This window comes from Ahaetulla prasina, chromosome 9 (genome assembly GCF_028640845.1).
Source record: "Ahaetulla prasina isolate Xishuangbanna chromosome 9, ASM2864084v1, whole genome shotgun sequence".
In the NCBI taxonomy this organism is placed as follows: Eukaryota; Metazoa; Chordata; class Lepidosauria; order Squamata; family Colubridae; genus Ahaetulla; species Ahaetulla prasina.
The window spans coordinates 31,177,215-31,197,573 of NC_080547.1; the positions used below are offsets into that span (position 1 = coordinate 31,177,215).

At 44.7% G+C, this 20,359-nt stretch overlaps 2 protein-coding genes across 4 annotated transcripts in view; one reads left to right on the plus strand and one right to left on the minus strand.

Moving 5' to 3' along the window:
- Positions 1-5,314, plus strand: part of DDHD2 (DDHD domain containing 2) — a 39,870-nt gene extending 34,556 nt beyond the window's left edge. The window contains exon 19 of the mRNA XM_058194437.1: positions 5,177-5,314. The gene's annotated coding sequence lies outside the window, so the exon portion shown is untranslated. The remainder of the gene's footprint in view (positions 1-5,176) is intronic.
- PLPP5 (phospholipid phosphatase 5) lies at positions 64-7,694 on the minus strand. Of its 3 annotated transcripts, none has more exons than XM_058194440.1 (7): positions 7,542-7,694; positions 6,339-6,447; positions 5,254-5,344; positions 4,737-4,800; positions 3,732-3,856; positions 1,498-1,668; positions 64-623 (listed from the first exon to the last, which is right to left on the minus strand). In XM_058194440.1, exons 1-7 carry the CDS (start codon positions 7,616-7,618, stop codon positions 454-456), a joined length of 807 nt encoding a protein of 268 aa, XP_058050423.1. In that variant the 5' UTR covers positions 7,619-7,694; the 3' UTR covers positions 64-453. The 3 variants fall into 3 exon arrangements, with proteins under 3 accessions (XP_058050423.1, XP_058050425.1, XP_058050424.1); XM_058194442.1 differs by lacking the exon at positions 7,542-7,694 and adding an exon at positions 7,158-7,495; XM_058194441.1 differs by lacking the exon at positions 1,498-1,668.
- Positions 7,695-20,359: the final 12,665 nt, after the last annotated feature.

The window sequence follows — 20,359 nt, forward strand, 5'->3', positions numbered from 1 at the left end:
GGGCATCATGGGAAAAGACATCAGACCTCTCCTGTAATACACAGGTCAAGACTGCACACTAACTGAGATCATGTGACATCAATTTATAGGCATTTAAACTCAAGAGTGGTGCCTGGCATTACAATGAGGGAATGGACCAGAGACTCCTTTTGTTGTTCCATTATGATCGGATGAGGAATGGTTCAATGTGAGTTGGCCACAAAAAATAAATCGTCCCAAACTCTGCAATTTCGCTGTCCTGGAAAATACTCACTCTCTTGGCCACATATGCCATATGTGATGAAGGGGAAGAGGTAGAGGCCCTGAGTTTCAATCAGGTTGGTATACTTTGAACAATGATGCTTCTCCCTCTACCTCCTTGTGGCCTTTGAGCAAAGCAGAACATGGATGAGTAAGCGCTCTTTCCCCCCTCGAGTCAGCAAATATGCAGAAAGGAAACCCCTGAGTCCTTCTTCATACATCTAGGTTGAAACCAGAAAGTGTCAGCTTTTGCCTCTCTGGAGAAGATAGCCTGGATACATGCTGCAGCGGCTGGTGGCATTTGGGGTCCGTCAGTGAAGGGTAATGCTGTCTGTAGCAGAGATACGCAAAGGTGAAACCCATTCCAGAGCCAACCAGCACATCTTAAAAGGAACAAAAGAATATGAAGATCAATGTCTAACACATCTTTGGATTTATCCTCTTGTAGGGTTTGGGTGGTGCAGTAGCTCAGCGGTTAAGATGCTGGGCTTGTCAGCTGGAAAGCTGGAAGCCCAGATTCAAGACCCGAGCGCCATGCAACAGGGTGAGCTCCTGTCCTCACCCCAGCTTTTGCTAACCTAGCAGTTCGGAAGTAAGCAAATGTGAATTGATAAATGGGTACCACTTCATTGGGAAGGTAACAGCACTCCATGAGGTCATGCTGGCCACATGACTGTGGAAATGTCTTTGGACAGTGCTGGCTCAATGGCCTTGACTCCTTTTAGGGTTTGCATGCTATTCCCCCCTCAAACAATCATAAAATAACAATTTGGACCATTAAAATTTGTGGTGTGGTCAGAGGATGCACTGAAATTTGCCATACAATTACAACTGGGGCGGGGGGGGGGAATGGCCTGAGTCGAGCAGGAGTTTTGGCACAGAAAGAAGATTCTACTCCCTCCATTCTTTTCTTTAGGAGCAGAGCTGTACAAGCTAAAACTGCAAAGCCATCAGCACTTCCACCAAAGCCCAGGCTTCAAAAATAGTTTCATCATCTGACAGAAAGGGGAAGTTATTAGATGCCCCACTGGAGAATAGCCCTGTGACTCTTATTCCATTTGAATTAAATAGAGATGTACGGAATTTCTTTTGTTCACCCATTCCTTGCAAGTTTCCTGCAATCATGAAACTCAAAAACATGGCTCTCAGCCAAAATATGAGTAGTTGTTGGGCTTTTGACCAATGGGGCAATGAAACAGACTTGTATGTAATAGAAAAACTATCCTTCCCACATACATATACGCACTTTTCCCTCACCTTGCCAGTGATGTTTGTAATCACATGTACGGGACAAGGCAATGAGCATGGCAATGAAGAGGGGTCCCAAGAAGGCGCAGAGGCGCCAGGATTGGCCTCGACCACCAGGTGCAAAGCAATGCAGCTTCCCTGCAATGTAGAAGGAGCCAAAAGCAAGCCCAGCAAAGGCAACTGGAAAACAGAAAAGATCCCTTATGAGACCCAACAGTGCAAATGGCCATCACTGTCTATAGTTAGAAATACAAGAAATCCCAAGGAAGAAATCACCACTTTTCTCAAAAAGAAATGTGGAATAGACACAGATGTGGGAGAACGAGTGGGAGAACCCGGGGCAGAGTTAAAAGACAGATCAGCCTAAAATCCCTAGTCACAAGCAAACTAAATCCAACCTCTCTTGAATTCTGTTGACCCTTATTTAGCTCCTAGCAGTTCATTGAGAAGATTCCTGTGTGTAGGCATGATTAGCAATAAATCTGTTTAATTGGACCTTCCCATGTGTGCCTGAACTTTCACGCCTGACAACAATGCTGTTAAGAGCAACCCTATACCATGAAAAAAGTCACATCCTTTCAGCTACTCCTAAGTGATGCAACACTGCTCCTCCCAGACAAGCAAACAAAACAATTAACATGAATTAAAAAGAAAAGAACGGGAGTTAAATTCAGTAATTGAAGGAAATGAGAGATTTATGAATTTTACAGTGGGTAAATTGCAATTAGATCCAAGATCTTCTGACCACAATAGATACAGTGTACTTTTCTACTGGTGCCAATTGAAATCTTTTGCAATTAAGAGGGTTTATCAATTCTATTCACCAGGAATGACAGACTGGGCAAACCAGGACAGTTCTGATTGTTTCAATGATAGTATCAGACCAGTTAAATGATCAATCTTGGAAGGGAATGTTTTGTTCTTTTCATACAATTCAAGGAAAGGAAAAGATGTACTGAATTAAATACAATTTACTGTCAGATCAGGCAAACAGGACTACAACTGTGGTTGTTTTTCAGTGGTTAATGCAATTAAAAAGGGGGACCACGTATAGCTCTACCAAATGTTGGAGCCTGACCTCCACTCTTGCCCAGCTAGCGGAGAGGGAATATACACATACACATATATACATGCATTCCTTACTTATAAAACACTTTTGGTTTGGTTTAAAGAACTCCATAAACATGCAATGAAAGATGCCACTGCTCATTAAAAAAAGCTGAGCCCAAAATTGAACCAAAAAAATAAATAAATGGTACTTCTCTCCATGAATTTTAAAAAAAAGGCAGAACAGGAATTGTATGATCTTTTCCAAGGAAAGATGATTTCCTTTCCCTGCAGCACTTGGACTGCACTGTCAGCAACTCAAATATAGCAAGGACGCTTGGAAAGATGTATGTAATGTATGTATGCAAACGGCAGATCTAGCTGAAGAGACAAAATGACATGTCTTTAATATATGCATTTTTTTCTGACAGAAGCAATGAATAAGTGAGAGATGGGCAACTTAAAAAAAATACCGAGGCTGTTATATCCCTACAATAAGATGCTCCAGTGAGCACATATGCATAATGGAACATTTACCCAGAGGAACAACTCACACAAATAATATTCTATAGATTGTAAGGCAATCTACAAAGGATGGTTATCTCATAGGACCTAATAATGTTTAAATGAAGCCCCAAGGGACAGAAATATATTCATAACCACTGCAACTTCTCTTTCCTTTTAGTATTTGCCTAGGCTTTTCTTGAATTCCTAAACCAATTCTGTAAACTGAACTGGAACATTTAAAAAAACTGATTTTATGCCACATTAGACTGGGACCTAGTACAGGAATCTCCAACCTTGGCAACTTTAAGACTTGTGGACTTCAACTCCCAGAGGACTCTGGGAGTTGAAGTCCACAAGTCTTAAAGTTGCCAAGGTTGGAGACCCCTGACCTAGTACATACATCATATATCGTGATGTAAAGACCCTTAAGCAATGTGTTGTGTTTAAAGTTACATATTTGCAAACCTAGCTATTCTGACTGATAGTTCTGTGGCTAAATGTGTTGGGTACAGCCAACCAATAGTGGTTTATTCAGTGAACTGTGGTTATTTAAACCACGTCTTAGCATAATGTATGAACCAGTTCAATACAAAACTTCTTGAAAGGAGTAATTAAATGTCTCCAAACTAGCCATAACCCTATTGCCAGCTCTCTATGGGAAGTTCTCATAGGAAAAACATTGTACTCACAGGAGGAATGTCCACTGGGGAAGCTCTTGCGCCCTTCAATCACTACTTGTGCATCTCCTGTGCACAAGAACTGATGAGTTGCCCGTCCATCTGGAAAGCAGCGGTAGAAGAAATCAGGCCGAGGCCTAGAAGAAGACAAGTGTAGGTCAAACTTTGCTGTGACAGCTGTAGACTATTGTGGTGCCTGCAAATACCTCACTCCACATCCAATGTCCCCTATTCAAGTAACTTCTATATTGTGAGATCATCTCTCTCTTCTCATCAGAGCTTGAGCTGTCGTAGATGTGATTCTCCCCAAATATTATCCTTTACAATAGGTCTGTAAGAGCGGATGACTGACTTAAGACCTCACTGTGATGTCTATGGCTGAGTAGGACTAGCACTAAAGATGTCCAAATCCAGCATCTTAACTGCAGCCTTAATAGCTACAAATAGCATGAAAACCAGACGCCAGATACTCCTGTCCTCAGCACTTGGCTTGCTGGTCTTCTGAAGGAGAAGGAAATCCTCTTCCTCTGTGTGGAAGAAGGGAAATATTTTCTCTATCTTTTTTAAGTGTGAAGGAAATGGGTGGAAAAATAGGGATTAGGGCAAGGAGAGCAGAAGGTAACTTCATGGGCTTGATAGGAAAGCTCCATAGCTTCCCTATCAAGGAAAGTATCCACTGATACTTTAACTTAGATGGCAGAAAGGAAAAATTAAGGAGCGATGGAGCAAATAAGACTGTTTCCAAAGATGGAATGGAGACACCAATGGGAGAAAAAGGATATTTTTCAACATACTCTTTGGATGATCCCTTTGGAAAGAAATACAAGGGAACATTTCTGGTGTTTCTTATGTAACATTACGGGAAGTGTTCAAACTTAATAGTTGCTCTTCCATACTGCAGTCTGGTTTCTTCCACTTCATTTCTGGCCCTCTCACATTACTTACTCAGAATATCAGCCCTGCCTATAAGCAACCAGAGGGTAAAATGCTAACTCTTTCTCTAAAAATGAAACTTACCTGCCCACGGCCAGCTTCACAGCATTGGTGAAGATACCATTCAGGGCAAGTGCCAGGCTAACAGCTGTGCCAAAGAAAAACAAAGAAATTCTAGATTAGATCCCCATGATGGAAAAGGGGAACAACTGGACAGAAATACAAGTACAATACCTTTGAAGCAATCCAGCTCAATGGGTCTCAACAGTCAGTTTGTTTTGTACTGGAAGTCCAAATTTGGATTACCATGAATGAGCTGCTTGGCATGTTCTATCAGCAGGTATGGTATGAAAACTGTGGAATCACTCTCCATAAGTTTTTATTGAAATATTCATTCATTCATTCACTCACTCACTCATTCTAGATTGCCCATCTCCCTCAAAGAGGGATAAGTGCAGACGGAATCCTGGTTTATTGTTCCCAACATTAAGGTGACAACAAACTTCTCATCTCTTCCCTACTAGGTTGATAGGACTAATTTGGCATGATGAACCTGCTGCTTGATTTCTGCAAACATCATCCCCCACCATCTCGTGCTCACCCAAGCATGCTTCCCGGGTATCTTCTTTACCAGCCTTCATGAAGAATTTGGCCAGGAAAATCAAGACCAAAGGAGACACAAAGGAAATGAACTGCAACAAGAAGATCAAGATTCAAATAAGTGCTACACTCGCAAAAGCAAAACAAAGCTGCACAAATGATTAAAAAAAAGACACTGGGGATTGTTTCTTAGCTTTAAAACAAGATTGTACCACCTGTTATAGAGAAGCGGGTTCACTTAGCTCTTTGGATGCTTGCTGGGAATTATGCTGAAATAGCAGTTTTCAGAAAAATGGGTATTTCTGCCAAAAATTGAGAGCAAGCAATGTACATAGGCCTTCATTTGGACCAGTGTTTTTCAAGCTTGACAACTTTAAAATGTATGGACTTCAACTGCCAGAATTCCCCAGCCAGTAGAGAATTCTGGGAATTGGAAGTCAATACATCTTAAAGCTGTGAAGTTTGAAAAACACAGATTTAGACTTAACAGATCAAGATGAACAAAAATTAAAGACAGAAAAAGAATTCCATGCCTCCCAAAAACACATAATATGTAATGGAAATTTGAGCCTCCCCCACCTTATACCACTCAGTTTCTGCCTGTTCTGTCCAAAAAATGCTATTTTTGCTATTTTGCTGTTTTTCTTTAAGGTCTGCTTCTGGCTGACCCACCATTGTCCATCCTTGTGCTAGAAACAGAAATGCTTCTGAAGGGGTTAAAATCACCTTTCATGCTCTGAAACAGCAAAGATTTGACCATCTGAAAGCATGCAGCTACATGTTCTGAAGCAGACAGTGGCAGTCCTTTCAAAGTGCGGAATAAAGGTTTTTAACCGTAAGACAGAAGATTCTATTTTAATGTCAGGGGAATAACTTCATAACAGTAAAGACATGGAAAAAAATAACACGGAAACTGGAGAATATCATCCTTTTGCCAAGTCTCTTCAAACAGAGGCTAGACAGCCATCTGGATTGGGGTGCTTTAATTTGGGTTCATTGCACTGAGCAAAGATCTAAGCAAAGTTCTGCTTGCCAAGAAACAGGCATGCAAATAAAAGTTGAAGGGAGAGTGGACAAAACACTTACAAACATAGACTTGGTGGGCACATGGTCAGACTCTATGTAGGGGTTTTTGTAGAGCCACATTTCTTCAGGCTGTATGACTCGCTGGAAAGGTGGCAACACTTCAGTGAACCTAAAGAAAGTAGGATCCAAATATGTTTGGCTCTGTAAAGATTACGGGCTGCTCTCCATAGCAATTTACAGCATCATATTGCCCTTTCAGTTACATGTAATCACACATCCTTGGTCCATGAATATAGCACCCTTTATCCCAATGTTTGTAAACATACATTTGTCTAGTATCTTTCTAATTCTATGCAATACAGCACAGCTTGCCATCCCTGTTTAGCTATCTTTAACCTTAACCCATCTTCCCCAGGGCAAAAATAAAGGCTCATAATAATCAAGTTTATAATCCAAAAGACAGCATGCAAAGAAAAGGGAGAATGGTGGTTCTTATGACCAGGTAGGACAAACCACAATTTGTCTCTTCCTCTCCCTCTCTCTGTTCAAATCCATCTGGATCTCTTTGGGATATGCCTAGGTATAGAAAATGCAAGGCAGGTATCAGGTGTCTTTGATGGAGATTGGCATTTTTGTTCCAGGCATTTGCAATCCAAGCACTTCCTGAAGATCTTTGGTCGGTTAATTGCAATGCACCACAGCCACCTAGTTCTAAGGGCCACATCTAGTAACATAAACCCTCTTGCTGCTGGGAATTCTGGAACTGAAGGGCCTTAACGTCTGGCAGGCTTTTGGCCAGAAGCTCCCCCACCGATCCTCCCCTCCACCCCTCACTTGCAGGCTCCAAAAGAACGGGCCCAGCATCTATCACCAGCCTACCTATCCCCCGCGGGATGGGATGCCCAGCCTGACGCACAGCGCAAAATGCCACCAAACACTGCAGGTGTATCCTTCTTTGGAGGGCCTTCAGCCCACAAAGGACCTGCATTCCGGCTCAGGCTAAGTCCTAGCAACCACGACGCCGAGAAGGCCGCCTCAAGCTTGCCGAAAAGCCACGTAACTTCTTTGCAAGCCCGGAAAAGCTCCGGGTGCGGAGGATGGTGAAAGGGGGAAGGAAAGACGAAGGCTGCCCACTGGCATTCCGGTAAGGCGTGGGAGTGGGAACCGTCCCCAAGAAGCGGGAGAGAAACGCCCCTTCCTTTCTCTGCTCCTGCCTCGCGACCCCCTCCGGAGACGGAGACCCTCCCACTCCTCGGCACTCACAAGAAGAGACCCAGCAGCAACGCGCGCACCCCCACTTCCAGCAGCAGGGCCAGCCCCGCCCGCGGGACCGGCCACATCCTTCGCTCCAGCTGCGGCTGCAAGCCACGCGGCGCGCGCTCTCGCTCGCGTCCCGGGGAGGAAAGAGGGGCGGAGCCTCGCTCGCCTCCCCCCTCCCCCCCCACTTCCAGAGGCGGGCAGCCGAGGTGACTCATCCCGGCTGAAGTGGGAGAGGAAGAGCGCAGGAGGCGCTGTTCGTTTGGCCCTTGCATTAACCTTCTTTGGGGAGGGTGGAGAGGGGACAAGGAATACAATAGAATAGAATTGAATTTTATTGGCCAAGTGTGATTGGACACACAAGGAATTTGTCTTGGTGCATAGGCTCTCAGCGTACATAAAAGAAAAGATACATTTGTTAAGAATCATAAGGTACAACACTTATGATAGTGTTGTATCATTAAGTGTTTTATCATTAAGTGTATCATTATGATGTTAATGATATTAAACTATTAATATTAATTAATTAAACTATTAAAACTATTATGATTAATTAATATAATGATTAATATGATTAATTAATAAAACTATTAAAACTATTATGATGTTAAACTATTCAACACTACCAACAATGCGGCTACCCTTCAAAAAGACCTTGACTTTGTGTCAGAATGGTCAAAAATTTGGCAATTCCAAATATCAACCAGCAAATGCTCTGTCTTACACATTGGAAAAAAGAATCAGAACACTAAATACAAGCTTGATGGACATTACCTTGTAGATGAGCCTCACCCTGTCAAGACCTTGGAGTTTTCATATCAAACGATCTAAGTAACAAAGCCCACTGCAACTGCATCACCAAAAAGGCTTTAAGAGTTGTAAACTTAATCTTCTCCAGAAAGATTACACTACTAACCAGAGCATACAAAAATTTGCTAGACCAATTCTCGAATACAGCTCACCTGCCTGGAACTCACACCTCATTTCAGATATTAATACAATTGAGTGTGTCCAGAAATATTTTATAAGAAGTGTTCTCCACTTCTCTGATCACAAAAAAATACCTTATGCCACCAGACTTGAAATCCTGGGTTTAGAAAATTTAGAACTCCACTGCCTTCAGCATGACCTGAGTATAACTCATAAAATCATCTGCTACAATGTCCTTCCTGTCGAAGACTACTTCAGCTTCAATCGCAACAATACACGAGCACACAATAGATTTAAACTTAATGTGAACCGCTCCAATCTTGATTGTAGAAAATATGACTTCAGTAACAGAGTTGTTAATGCCTGGAATGCACTTCCTGACTCTGTGGTCTCTTCCCAAAATCCCCAAAGCTTTAACCAAAGACTATCTACTATTGACTTCACCCCATTCCTAAGAGGTCTGTAAGGGGCGTGCATAAGAGCACAAGTGTGCCTACCGTTCTTGTCCTAATGTTCCCTTGATTGTATCCAATTCGTATTGTTATTTCAGGCTGATATTTATATATAATGTTGTTTTTGACAAATAAATAAATTAAAAAAATAGTCATAGGGTACAAATTTAACACTTAATGATGCAACACTTAATGGTAGTCATAGGGTACAAATAAGCAATCAGGAAACAATATCAATATAAATCAGGGGTAGTCAACCTTTTTATGCCTACCTCCCACTTCTGTATCTCTGTTAGTAGTAAAATTTTCTAACCGCCCACCAGTTCCACAGTAATGGTGATTTATAAAGTGTATCATTGTCTGTGCATGCCTCTCGCACATCGTGGATTGAGTTGGGTTTGGGGGGGGCTGCTACCAGCTCTGCTTGTCTGTTACAGCTGGGTGGTGTGGGGGGAAATGCGTGAGCTATTCTGGGACGAGACTCTTTTGTTTGTGGTTGCACTATAGCGCCATTTAGTTTCACTTACGTAACGTGAATTAAATTTATGCACGGGTGATACAAATAGTATATTTTCAGAAATTTAAATTGTCATTGGGAACTTTATGAAAACCTAAAGAAAATGTTTTTAAATAATGCTATGAATTTTTTTTTAAAAAAAGTCAATTGAATTAAAAAAAAGGAAAATGCTTCAGTATTGGACAAAACCCCTACTGCCCACCATGAAAGCTGGAACGCCCACTAGTGGGCGGTAGGGACCAGGTTGACTACCATTGATATAAATCATAAGGATACCAGCAACAAAGTTATGGTCATGCAGTCATAAGTGGAAGGAAATGGGTGATAGGAACAGTGAGAAGACTAATAGTGCAGATTTAGTAAATAGTTTGACAGTGTTGAGGGAATTATTTGTTTAGCAGAGTGATGGCATTCGGGAAAAAACTGTTCTTGTGTCTAGTTGTTCTGGTGTGCAGTACTCTATAGTGTTGTTTTGAGGATAGGAGAAACAGTTTATGACCGGGATGTGAGGGATTGGTAAATATTCTCACGGTCCTTTTCTTGATTCGTGCAGTATACAGGTCCTCAATGGAAGGCAGATTGGTAGCAATTGTTTTTTCTGCAGTTCTAATTATCCTCTGAAGTCTGTGTCTTTCTTGTTGGGTTGCAGAACCAAACCAGACAGTTATAGAGGTGCAAATGACAGACTCAATAATTCCTCTGTAGAACTGGATCAGCAGTTTTCAAATCTGGAACCATCAGTGATGAGGAGAGCTGAGGGTTGATGAAGGAGGGTGTTTGTAGCTCAGGGTTGAAATGAAGGGTCCTTAGTGCTTTGGTGGCTCATTAGCTCTCTTTCCTCCCCTTCTCATTTTTTTGATTACCTATTTCCTTAGCTTCTTATGATTATAACTGTTGTTTTTAGAATAGGATAGGATAGGATAGGATAGGATAGGATAGAATAGAATAGAATAGAATAGAATAACTTTATTGTCACTTTGAACGTACAGTAATTGGCATATATTAAAATGAAATTTTGTTGCATACAGCTCAAAGGGTCTTTGTATCTTATGATTTATGTTGATTGCTTATTTAGTATCCTATGACTTATCAGTGTTGTGTCTTATGATTTATGATGATCATATTTTATGATGATCATGATTTATCACTTGTTGCTTTCATGTACACTGAGAGCGTATGCACCAGAGACAAATTCCTTGTGTGTCCAATCACACTTGGCCAATAAAGAATTCTGTTCTATTACCAAAGTAGGTAATGTCATTAGTGGTCCCAGTGATGTTACCTAGTTTGGGTGATGAAACATCTGCAAGAAAACCACCCAAGTCAGAGAGTACCAAGGACCCCTCAGAGCTGAGTATGGACAACAGGATGAGCCCTCCATCTCTGCACTCCCCTCACTGCCACCCAGCTAACCAAGGTTAACCTCAGCCAAGCTTGTTGGCCAAAGTCATCTGCTACTTAGCCAACTTGTGTGAATGCAGACATTGTGGTTTTGCAAAGAATTATGGAGATTGTGACTTTCCCAACAGTTAACTCGGGCTTTATTCGAGCAGGTTTGTTTATATCTGTATCATCTATTCCAATAAAAGAGATTGTCTATAGCTCGGGGGAGGAACTGTGGAGTTCTTGGTGCCCTCTGAGCTTAGTTGTTGGCTTGGAGACCTTTCATTACCTGACGAGTGCAGGTAGGTCATTACCTGATGACCTAATGACGACGTGATGATGTTCATTACCTGACGACCTAACATCAGTGCAAGTGAGTGTGGGGTTTGCTATAATGAAATGACTGATCAACTCCATAGATGTACAGCAGTGGTGGGTCTCAATTTTGATCGCTACCAGTCCGGTCGTGGGCGCATGCGCATGATGCTTCTGCACATGTGCAAAGATATCTGAGTGGGTGGGCGGAGCCTTCCACCACCGCTACCAGTTCACCTGATCCAGGTTGAACTGGTAGCTACCCACCACTGATGTACAAGTTATAACAGTTCATTGAGGGACTGGTCAAAGTTACAATGGCACTAAAAAGGTGACGCACGACCATTTTTCACTCTTACCACCTTTGTAGCATCCCCATGATTATCTGATCAAAATTCAGATGCTTGGCAAACGGTTCATATTTATGATCATTGCTGTGTCCCAAGGTCATTTGATTCCCTTTTGACAGGCAAAATCAATGGGGAAGCCAGATTCACTTAACAACCTTGTTAATAATTTATCAACTGCAGCGATTTACTTATCAACTGTGACAAGAAAGGTCGTAAAATGGGGCAAAACTCACTTAACAAAGGTCTCACTTAACAACATAAATTTTAGGCTCAAATGTGGACCTACGTCAAGGACTATCTGTATACAGTAGGAGCCCCTCTTCATTGATAATCCATGGTTAACCAGAATAAGACTACTAGAAAAGGGTGGCAATAATCCGTTGACCACTAGGTGGCCCTATTGACATTGAATAAAGCAGGGGTCTCCAACCTTGCCAACTTTCAGACTTGTGGACTTCAGCTTTGCTGGCTGAGGAATTCTGGGAGTTGAAGTCCACAAGTCTTAAAGTTTCCATGGTTGGAGACCCTTGGCATAAAGGAAGAGACAACTGGCAGCTTTACCTAGTGGATCCAAGGTGAGGGAGGGAAGGAAGCTCCAATTCAGCAACATCTGGAAAGCCAGTCCGGCATTTAGATTTGTTGCAGCTGTTGCTGAGATGGCACTTCTCTTCTTAGGAGTTAATCAAAATCTAAATTAATGATTTGCGCCTGATTTCAGTAGGTGGTAGCGTTCTGGTCTTCTATGTCTGAACTCAAGATCTAAATAGGGTCAGGTTCTTTCTAAAAGCAGTATTCAGAATTGCAGTTTCCTTATACAGTGTACTCTGAATCGGTCTAATACGTTTAGTATGGGCTTCTTAACAGCTTTCATTGCAAGGAACTGAAACCCTGATGTATTTTAACCACTCTTTGGAAATGGAAGTGACCCACCCTGTTTTATACACGACACATATAGTTTGGACTCATGTCACAGAAGCACTATTCCAATTTCTAATTAAGGGTTGATTGCCAAGCATCTTTGCTAATGGAATCATTTATCTAAAAAGTATTGATGTCTTTGGGGGGAAAAAAGGAATTGTATGTGTGTATTGGGATGGGAAATGGTCAAGGAATCTGATAGGCTACACTGCAAAGTCAAAAACTATTCCAGAAGAAGGTAGCAGCAAGCCAAGTACTCATGGACATCTGAGACATCCAGGAATTAAGTACAGCTTGACTTGATTTCACTCTTAATGCACTTCTTCAGAGTCTGAGAAAATCCAAGGTGTAAATTCCTATCCACATTTTTTCCTTTTTCTTAAAATGCACTGGAAACTGAATGGCATTTGCAATATTTGTTTAATTTGCAGTTGAGCAAAGATAGAGACACAGAATGAACATTTCAACAGCGAATAAAATCCATTTTCTTACATCGGATGCCTAAGAAATCATCCTGCATAATAAAATTCTATCAGGATCCCAAGCTCAATTGTTTGTATTTGGATTCACATAATGTATTAGCACATTTTTTTCTTTCTTCCTTTGGCTATGTGGTCTGAATTCAATCCACTATGATTTGAATATCATGGTTTATAACTGTGTATGGCATTAACCCAGCCTATTCAAAAAATCATAACTAAATCATAGCTAAAACATAACATAGAAACTATATTGCTAGCCAATAGCATAATGTGCAAACAAGCTTAGCTCATTGTTTTTAAACTTTTTGCATCCAAAGTCAAATCAATCTATCAAAGAATGAGAGTCCCCAGAAAATAGAAATAAAGTGTCTAGTTTTTCCAAGAAGAAGAGAGAGATACCAGAACTTCTGTTATACTGTATGTGCCAATTATAACAAATTTTCAGAGCATTAAAATTGCTATGGTACTATTAGCAATACTTCTCTACGCTGGAATTGATGCAGTGTCTGCTCCTAAGTCCTAACTTAACCATTTCCCCCCACTATATAACCAAATGAGAAGATAAAGTTAACTACTGCAAAATGTTAAGCTTAGTTTTTAAACCCAAACCTTGCTGAGCTAGGTGGCTCTTTGTTCAGAGGACCCACCTGGAGGCTGTGGTTTCTGGCCCCCTGCTCTGCTGTCCCATCTTGGGAAAAGAATCATTTGTCAGCTAGGTTACTTCTGTGGATCACCAATGATACATGGACTTCTGAATGAGAAACAATAGATAACTTTCTTAGTTAAGTGCTGAACGGAGAGATTCTTTCAATCATGTTCTTTTCCTAGTTGATAATTACAGGTATTCCTTGACTTATGGCCACAATTGAACTCAACATTTCTGTTGTTAAGTGAGACATTTGTTAAATGAGATTTTATGACCTTTCTTGCCCCAGTTCTTAACTGAATCACTGCAGTTGTTAAGTTAGTATTGCAGTTGTTAAGTGAATCTGGCTTCCCCATTGACTTTGCTTGTCAGAAAGTCATAAAAAGTGACCAGATGATTCCAGGACACAGCAATGTTCATAAATATGAGTCACTTGCCAAGTGTCTGAATTTTGATCACGTGACCATGAGGACGCTGCAATGATCATACGTGTGAAAAACGGTCATAAGTCACTTTTTTTTAGTGCCATTGTAGCTTTGAACAGTCACGAAATGAACTATTGTAAGTCGAGGTCTAACTGTACTGCTTTCAAATTGTTGACATCAGATTTTACAACCAAATGTAAAAAAATATTTTATTTTATTTATTTATTATTTTATTTATTTATTAAATTTTTATACCGCCCTTCTCCCGAAGGACTCAGCCAAAAGTACAGCCAAAAGTAAAAACACAAAATATATACAATTAAAACCACAGTTAAAACTTAGCACAATTATAAAGGCTGATAATTAAAATTTAAGTTTAAAATTTTAAAATATTAACAAAAGCCCGAAATTAAAATTCCACACTATTATGCCAGTCCCGCTTGAAGGAATAAATGTGTTTTAAGCTCACGACGGAAGGTCCGAAAATCAGGCACTTGACGCAGGCCGGGGGGGAGTTCGTTCCAGAGCGTTGCCGCCCCCACAGAGAAGGCCCTACTCCTGGGGGCCGCCAGCCGACACTGTTTGGCGGACGGCACCCTGAGGACACCCTCTCTGTGAGAGCGTACGGGTCGGTGGGAGGCAAAGGGTAACAGCAGGCGGTCTCGTAAGTACCCAGGTCCTAAGCCATGGAGCGCTTTAAAGGTGGTAACCAAAATCTTGAAGCGCACCCGAAAAACCACAGGAAGCCAGTTTAGACTACGGAGCAGTGGTGTTACATGGGAGCCACGAACGGCTCCCGTTACTACTCGCGCAGCCTCATTCTGGACCAACTGTAGCCTCCGGGTGCACCTCAAGGGCAGCCCCATGTAGAGAGCATTGCAGTAATCCAACCTAGACGTAACCAGAGCGTGAGTGACTGTGCATAAGGCATCCCGGTCAAGGAAGGGACGCAACTGGCGGACCAAGCGAACTTGGTAAAAGGCCCTCCTGGAGACGGCCGCCAGATGTTCATCAAAAGACAGCCGTCCATCCAGGAGGACACCCAAGTTGCGAACCACCTCCTTTGGGGCCACTAACTCGCCCCCAACAGTCAGCTGCGGATGCAGCTGACTGTACCGGGGTGCCGGCATCCACAGCCATTCCGTCTTGGAGGGATTGAGCTTGAGTCTGTTTCTCCCCATCCAGACACTTACAGCTTCCAAACACCGGGACAGCACTTCGACCACTTCGTTGGGATGGTCCAGGGTGGAAAAGTACAGCTGAGTATCAGTCAGGCAGCAAGGAGCCAGGTACGTGATCAACAACCCCATCTGATTCCGGTGGCCCCACTTCACAAGGAGGGATTCACAGCCAGCTATCTGAGGAACAGTGGACTCCCTCGGCTCTAAACTTTTGTTAATCACAACCGCCACCCCCCCACCCCTACCTTGGGCCCTCGGCTGATGGAATGCCCGGAAACCCGGAGGGCACAGTTCAACCAGGGGTACACCCCCTTCTGTACCCAACCAGGTCTCCGTAATGCCCATAAAGTCCACGGACTCCCTCTGAATAAGATCACAAATCAGGGGAGCCTTATTGACCACGGACCGGGCATTGCAAAGCATCAGCCAAAGACCCAAGCTCTGAGGGTCTTGACCATCCAGGGAACGAGTAAGGACTGGGGGGCCGGAGCACGTGATCGCTTTTAAACATCGACCACGTGCTCCCGAAAAACGATACGGCCCCCTGCCTCCGCCATATCTGCCTCTCCCACTTACCGTACAGATGGAAGAACATTCTCTGCTCTGCACAATCCCCTCCCCCCTGTCTTCGGACCAACTAAAATACTGTCGTGAGCACGCGCTGGGACTGGACATACCCTCCCCGACGGGTTACCCCCAACACCCGTCCTTACCCTCCCCCCCTTTAAAAATTCCCTATTTAAAAAACCCCAAAGGCTCTTCCTTGACGCATGCCACCTCTGTGGGTCCCAAGACCCATCATTGAGGCCGGCCCTAGGTAATGTAGCAGGCCATTCCTGCGAGGCGGGGGCACCTCGCAGGCGGAGGAGTTCATGTGCGGAGTATCACATGTTGAAAACAGAGACAGCGAGATAAAATCATGTCCTCAGAATGGGCAGGCAAGTTAGTGATGATCCGTCCAATGGGAGGCCGCTATGTCCAGTGGTAAATCAGAAAGGGCCAGCAATCCCATATGGAAAGTAGGTGAATAGCATCATCGTCCCCACCATCGCTGGCATTGTCAATTCCCGGAAAAGAGGTCCCCCGGTAGATCTACAAACCCGAGGAATAACCCCTCACCCCTCCTCTCCCAAAAGGAAGGAGGGGGTCCATAACATCACTGTTATAACATGCAGACCACTGTGGACCGCTGCTCCCTGAGCTTGCTGGTTTTTTTGCAGATATTTCATTACTAAGCTCATTACTAACACCATGCTAGCATTGATGATGTTACCTAGCTTGCTAATAATAATAATAATAATAATAATAATAATAATAATAATAATAATAATAATAATAATAATAATAATAATAATAATAATAATATTTTAATTTTTATACCGCCCTTCTCCCGAAGGACTCAGGGCGGTGAACAGCCAAGTAAAAACAATACAATATATTACAATAAAAACTATTTAAAAAACTTATTCAATGTGGCCTAAATTTAGATATAAAATACATAATATAAAATAGCCCCATTTAAAACCGAATTAAAAGCCCCTATCAAGCCAGTCCTGCTCGGAAGAATAGGTACGTCTTCAGCTTGCAGCGAAAAGTCTGGAGGTCAGGAAGTTGTCGAAGTCCTGGGAGAAGCTCGTTCCAGAGGGTAGGTGCCCCCACAGAGAAGGCTCTCCCCCTGGGGGTCGCCAGCCGACACTGTTTGGCTGACGGCACCCTGAGGAGACCCTCTCTATGGGAGCGTACCGTTCAGTGGGAGGCATATGGTAGCAGAAGGCGGTCCCGAAGATATCCCGGTCCTATGCCATGGAGCGCTTTAAAGGTGATAACCAACACCTTGAAGTGCACCCGGAAGACCACAGGTAGCCAGTGCAGCCTGCGCAGGATTGGTGTTATATGGGAGCCACGAGTGGCTCCCTCTATCACCCGCGCAGCTGCATTCTGGACCAACTGAAGCCTCCGGGTGCTCCTCAAGGGGAGCCCCATGTAGAGAGCATTACAGTAGTCCAGGCGAGAAGTGACGAGGGCGTGAGTGACCGTGCATAAGGCATCCCGGTCTAGAAAGGGGCGCAACTGGCGCACCAGGCGAACCTGGTAAAAAGCTCTCCTGGAGACGGTCGCCAAATGGTCTTCAAAGGACAACCGTTCATCCAGGAGAACACCCAGATTGCACACCCTCTCCATTGGGGCCAATAATTCGCCTCCAACAGTCAGCCGCGGTTGCAGCTGGCTGTACCGGGATGCCGGTATCCACAGCCACTCAGTCTTGGAGGGATTGAGCTTGAGCCTGTTTCTCCCCATCCAGACCCGCACCGCCTCCAAACACCGAGACAGCATTTCGACAGCTTTATTGGGGTGATCAGGGGTGGAAATGTACAGCTGGGTGTCATCCGCGTACAGTTGGTAACTCACCCCAAAAGCACTGATGATCTCACCCAACGGCTTCATATAGATGTTGAACAGGAGAGGCGAGAGAACCGACCCCTGTGGCACCCCACAAAGGAGGCGCCTCGAGGTCAATCTCTGCCCCCCTGCCAACACTGTCTGCAATCGGTCGGAGAGATAGAATGAGAACCACCGAAACACGGTGCCTCCCACTCCTAAACTCCCCAACCGTCGCAGCAGGATGCCATGGTCGATGGTATCAAAAGCCGCTGAGAGATCTAGGAGAACCAGGGCAGAGGAATAACCCCTATCCCGGGTCCTCCAGAGGTCATCCACCAACGCGACCAAAGCTGTCTCCGTGCTGTACCCGGGTCGGAAACCGGACTGGAACAGGTCTAGATAGACAGATTCATCCAGGTACTGGGGTAACTGATGTGCCACCACACTCTCAACAACCTTCGCCACAAAGCGAAGGTTGGAAACTGGACGATAGTTACCTAAAACAGCTGGGTCCAGGGAGGGCTTCTTGAGGAGGGGCCTCACCACCGCCTCTTTCAAGGCGGTGGGAACAACACCCTCCCCCAAGGAAGCGTTGACAATTCCCTGGAGCCAGCCTCGTGTCACCTCCCGGGTGGCCAGCACCAACCAGGAGGGACACGGGTCCAATAAACATGTGGTGGCATTCAGCCGTCCCAGCAACCTGTCCATGTCCTCGGGAGCCACAGGATCAAACTCCTCCCAGATGGTCTCAACAAGACTAGCCTCCGTCATCTCGCCCGGAACTACCCAATTTTGATCCAGACCGTCCCAAAGCTAAGCGATTTTGTCAAACAGATACCTGCTGAATTCCTCAGCACAACCCTGTGAGGGATCATCGCACCCCCCCTGATGTAGGAGTGAGTGAGTCACCCTAAACAGGGAGGCTGGGCGGTTCTCTGCTGACGCAATGAGGGTAGAAACATAGGCCCGCTTGGCCTCCCTCAATGCCACTAGATAGGTCTGGGTGAAAGACCTAACTAGTGTACGGTCAGCCTCGGAACGGCTGGACCTCCAAGCGCTCTCTAGGCGTCTTCTCCGGCGCTTCATCTCCCTCAGCTCCTCGGAGAACCAAGGAGCTGGTTGAGACCTACGCTGGGTCAGAGGCCGCATAGGTATGACATGGTCCAAGGCTCCCGCCGCGGCCTGGGAACAGGTCGCAACAAGCTCCTCGGCCGAGCCGTGGGCCAGATCGCCAGGGAGCGGCCCAAGCTCCATCAGGAACCTCTCCGAGTCCATCAGTCGCCTGGGACGGAACCAACGCATTGATCCCGTCTCCCTGCGGTGTTGAGTGGTGGTCCGAAAATCCAGGCGAAGGAGGGAGTGATCTGACCATGACAAAGATTCATTGACTAATTCTCGTACTTCCAGATCACTCAACCACTGTCCAGAGACAAAAATCAGATCCAGTGTATTTCCCCCAACGTGAGTGGGGCCGTCAACTAATTGGGTCAGGTCCATGGCCGTCATGGAGGCCATGAACTCCCGAGCCGCCGTTGACGACATACCGGCTGATGGCAGGTTGAAGTCCCCCACGACCATAAGCCTAGGGGTATCAACTGCCAACCCGGCTATCATCTCCAGCAACTCGGGCAGGGCTGTTGTCACGCAGCAAGGAGCCAGGTACGTGATCAACAAGCCCACCTGCATCCGACGTCCCCACTTCACGTAAAGGGTTTCACAACCGGCTATCTGAGGTACAGTGGCCTCCATCGGCTCTAGACTCTCTTTAATAACCACCGCCACCCCTCCACCCCTACCTTGGGCCCTCGGCTGATGAAATGCCCAGAAACCCGGTGGGCACATCTCCACCAAGGGCATCCCTCCTTCAATGCCCAACCAGGTCTCCGAGATGCCCATAAGGTCCGCAGCCCCCCCCTGTATAAGATCATAAATCAGGGGGGCTTTATTTGCTACGGATCTGGCATTACATAACATCAGCCGAAGGTCCAAGCCCTGAGGAGACTGGCCACTCGGGGAACGGGAAAAGTCTGAGGGGCCGGAGCGCGCAATCGCTTTTAAACAGCGAGTGCGCACCCCCTGAACATGATACGCCCCCCCCTTCCACCATATCTGCCTCTCCCACTTACCGTACTGATGGAACAACCCTCTGGACTTGGAACGAGAAGCTTCCCCTTTACCTCCGGACCTAATGAAATAGCGCCGCGAGCAATTGCAAGAACTGGCTCTTTCCCCAATGGGTTTCCTCCGATACCCGTTTTTACCCTCCCACCCCTTAAAAATTGTTTATCTAAAAAATCCCATAGGTTCTTTTTCAACGCATGCCATCTCTCTGGGTCCCAAAACCCGTCATTGAGATAAGCCCTCGATAACGTAGAGGGCCATTTCTGCGAGGCGAAGGACCCTCGCAGATGATGGAGTTCAGCTGAAGAATAAATCATATCTCAATCAGGCATAAATGGTGCAATATGTCTCTCATCCGTAGAAGATGGTAAAGCAGTCATATTTGGGTCGATGACGTGAGACCCACAGATGGTAAAACGATGGACATTCTCACATGGAATCCTCTTTCCAGGTGTTAAAATAGTCGGTGCCAGCATCCTCCCCCTATACACACCACACACACCCAAAAAAAGTATGTAGGAGGGGGGGGGGAGGAATCCAGGATAGGGCTGATCGTTAGGGCTGCTAAATTAAACGTTGGCAAGAAAACCACCAAGTTCAGAGGGTACCAAGGACCCCACAGTTCAATCCTGAGCTACAAATATTCTCTATCAGTATCCAGACCACTGCTTTTCAACTACAATAAATTAAGATGGCAGATGAGGAGGTCTTTGGTAGAAAAT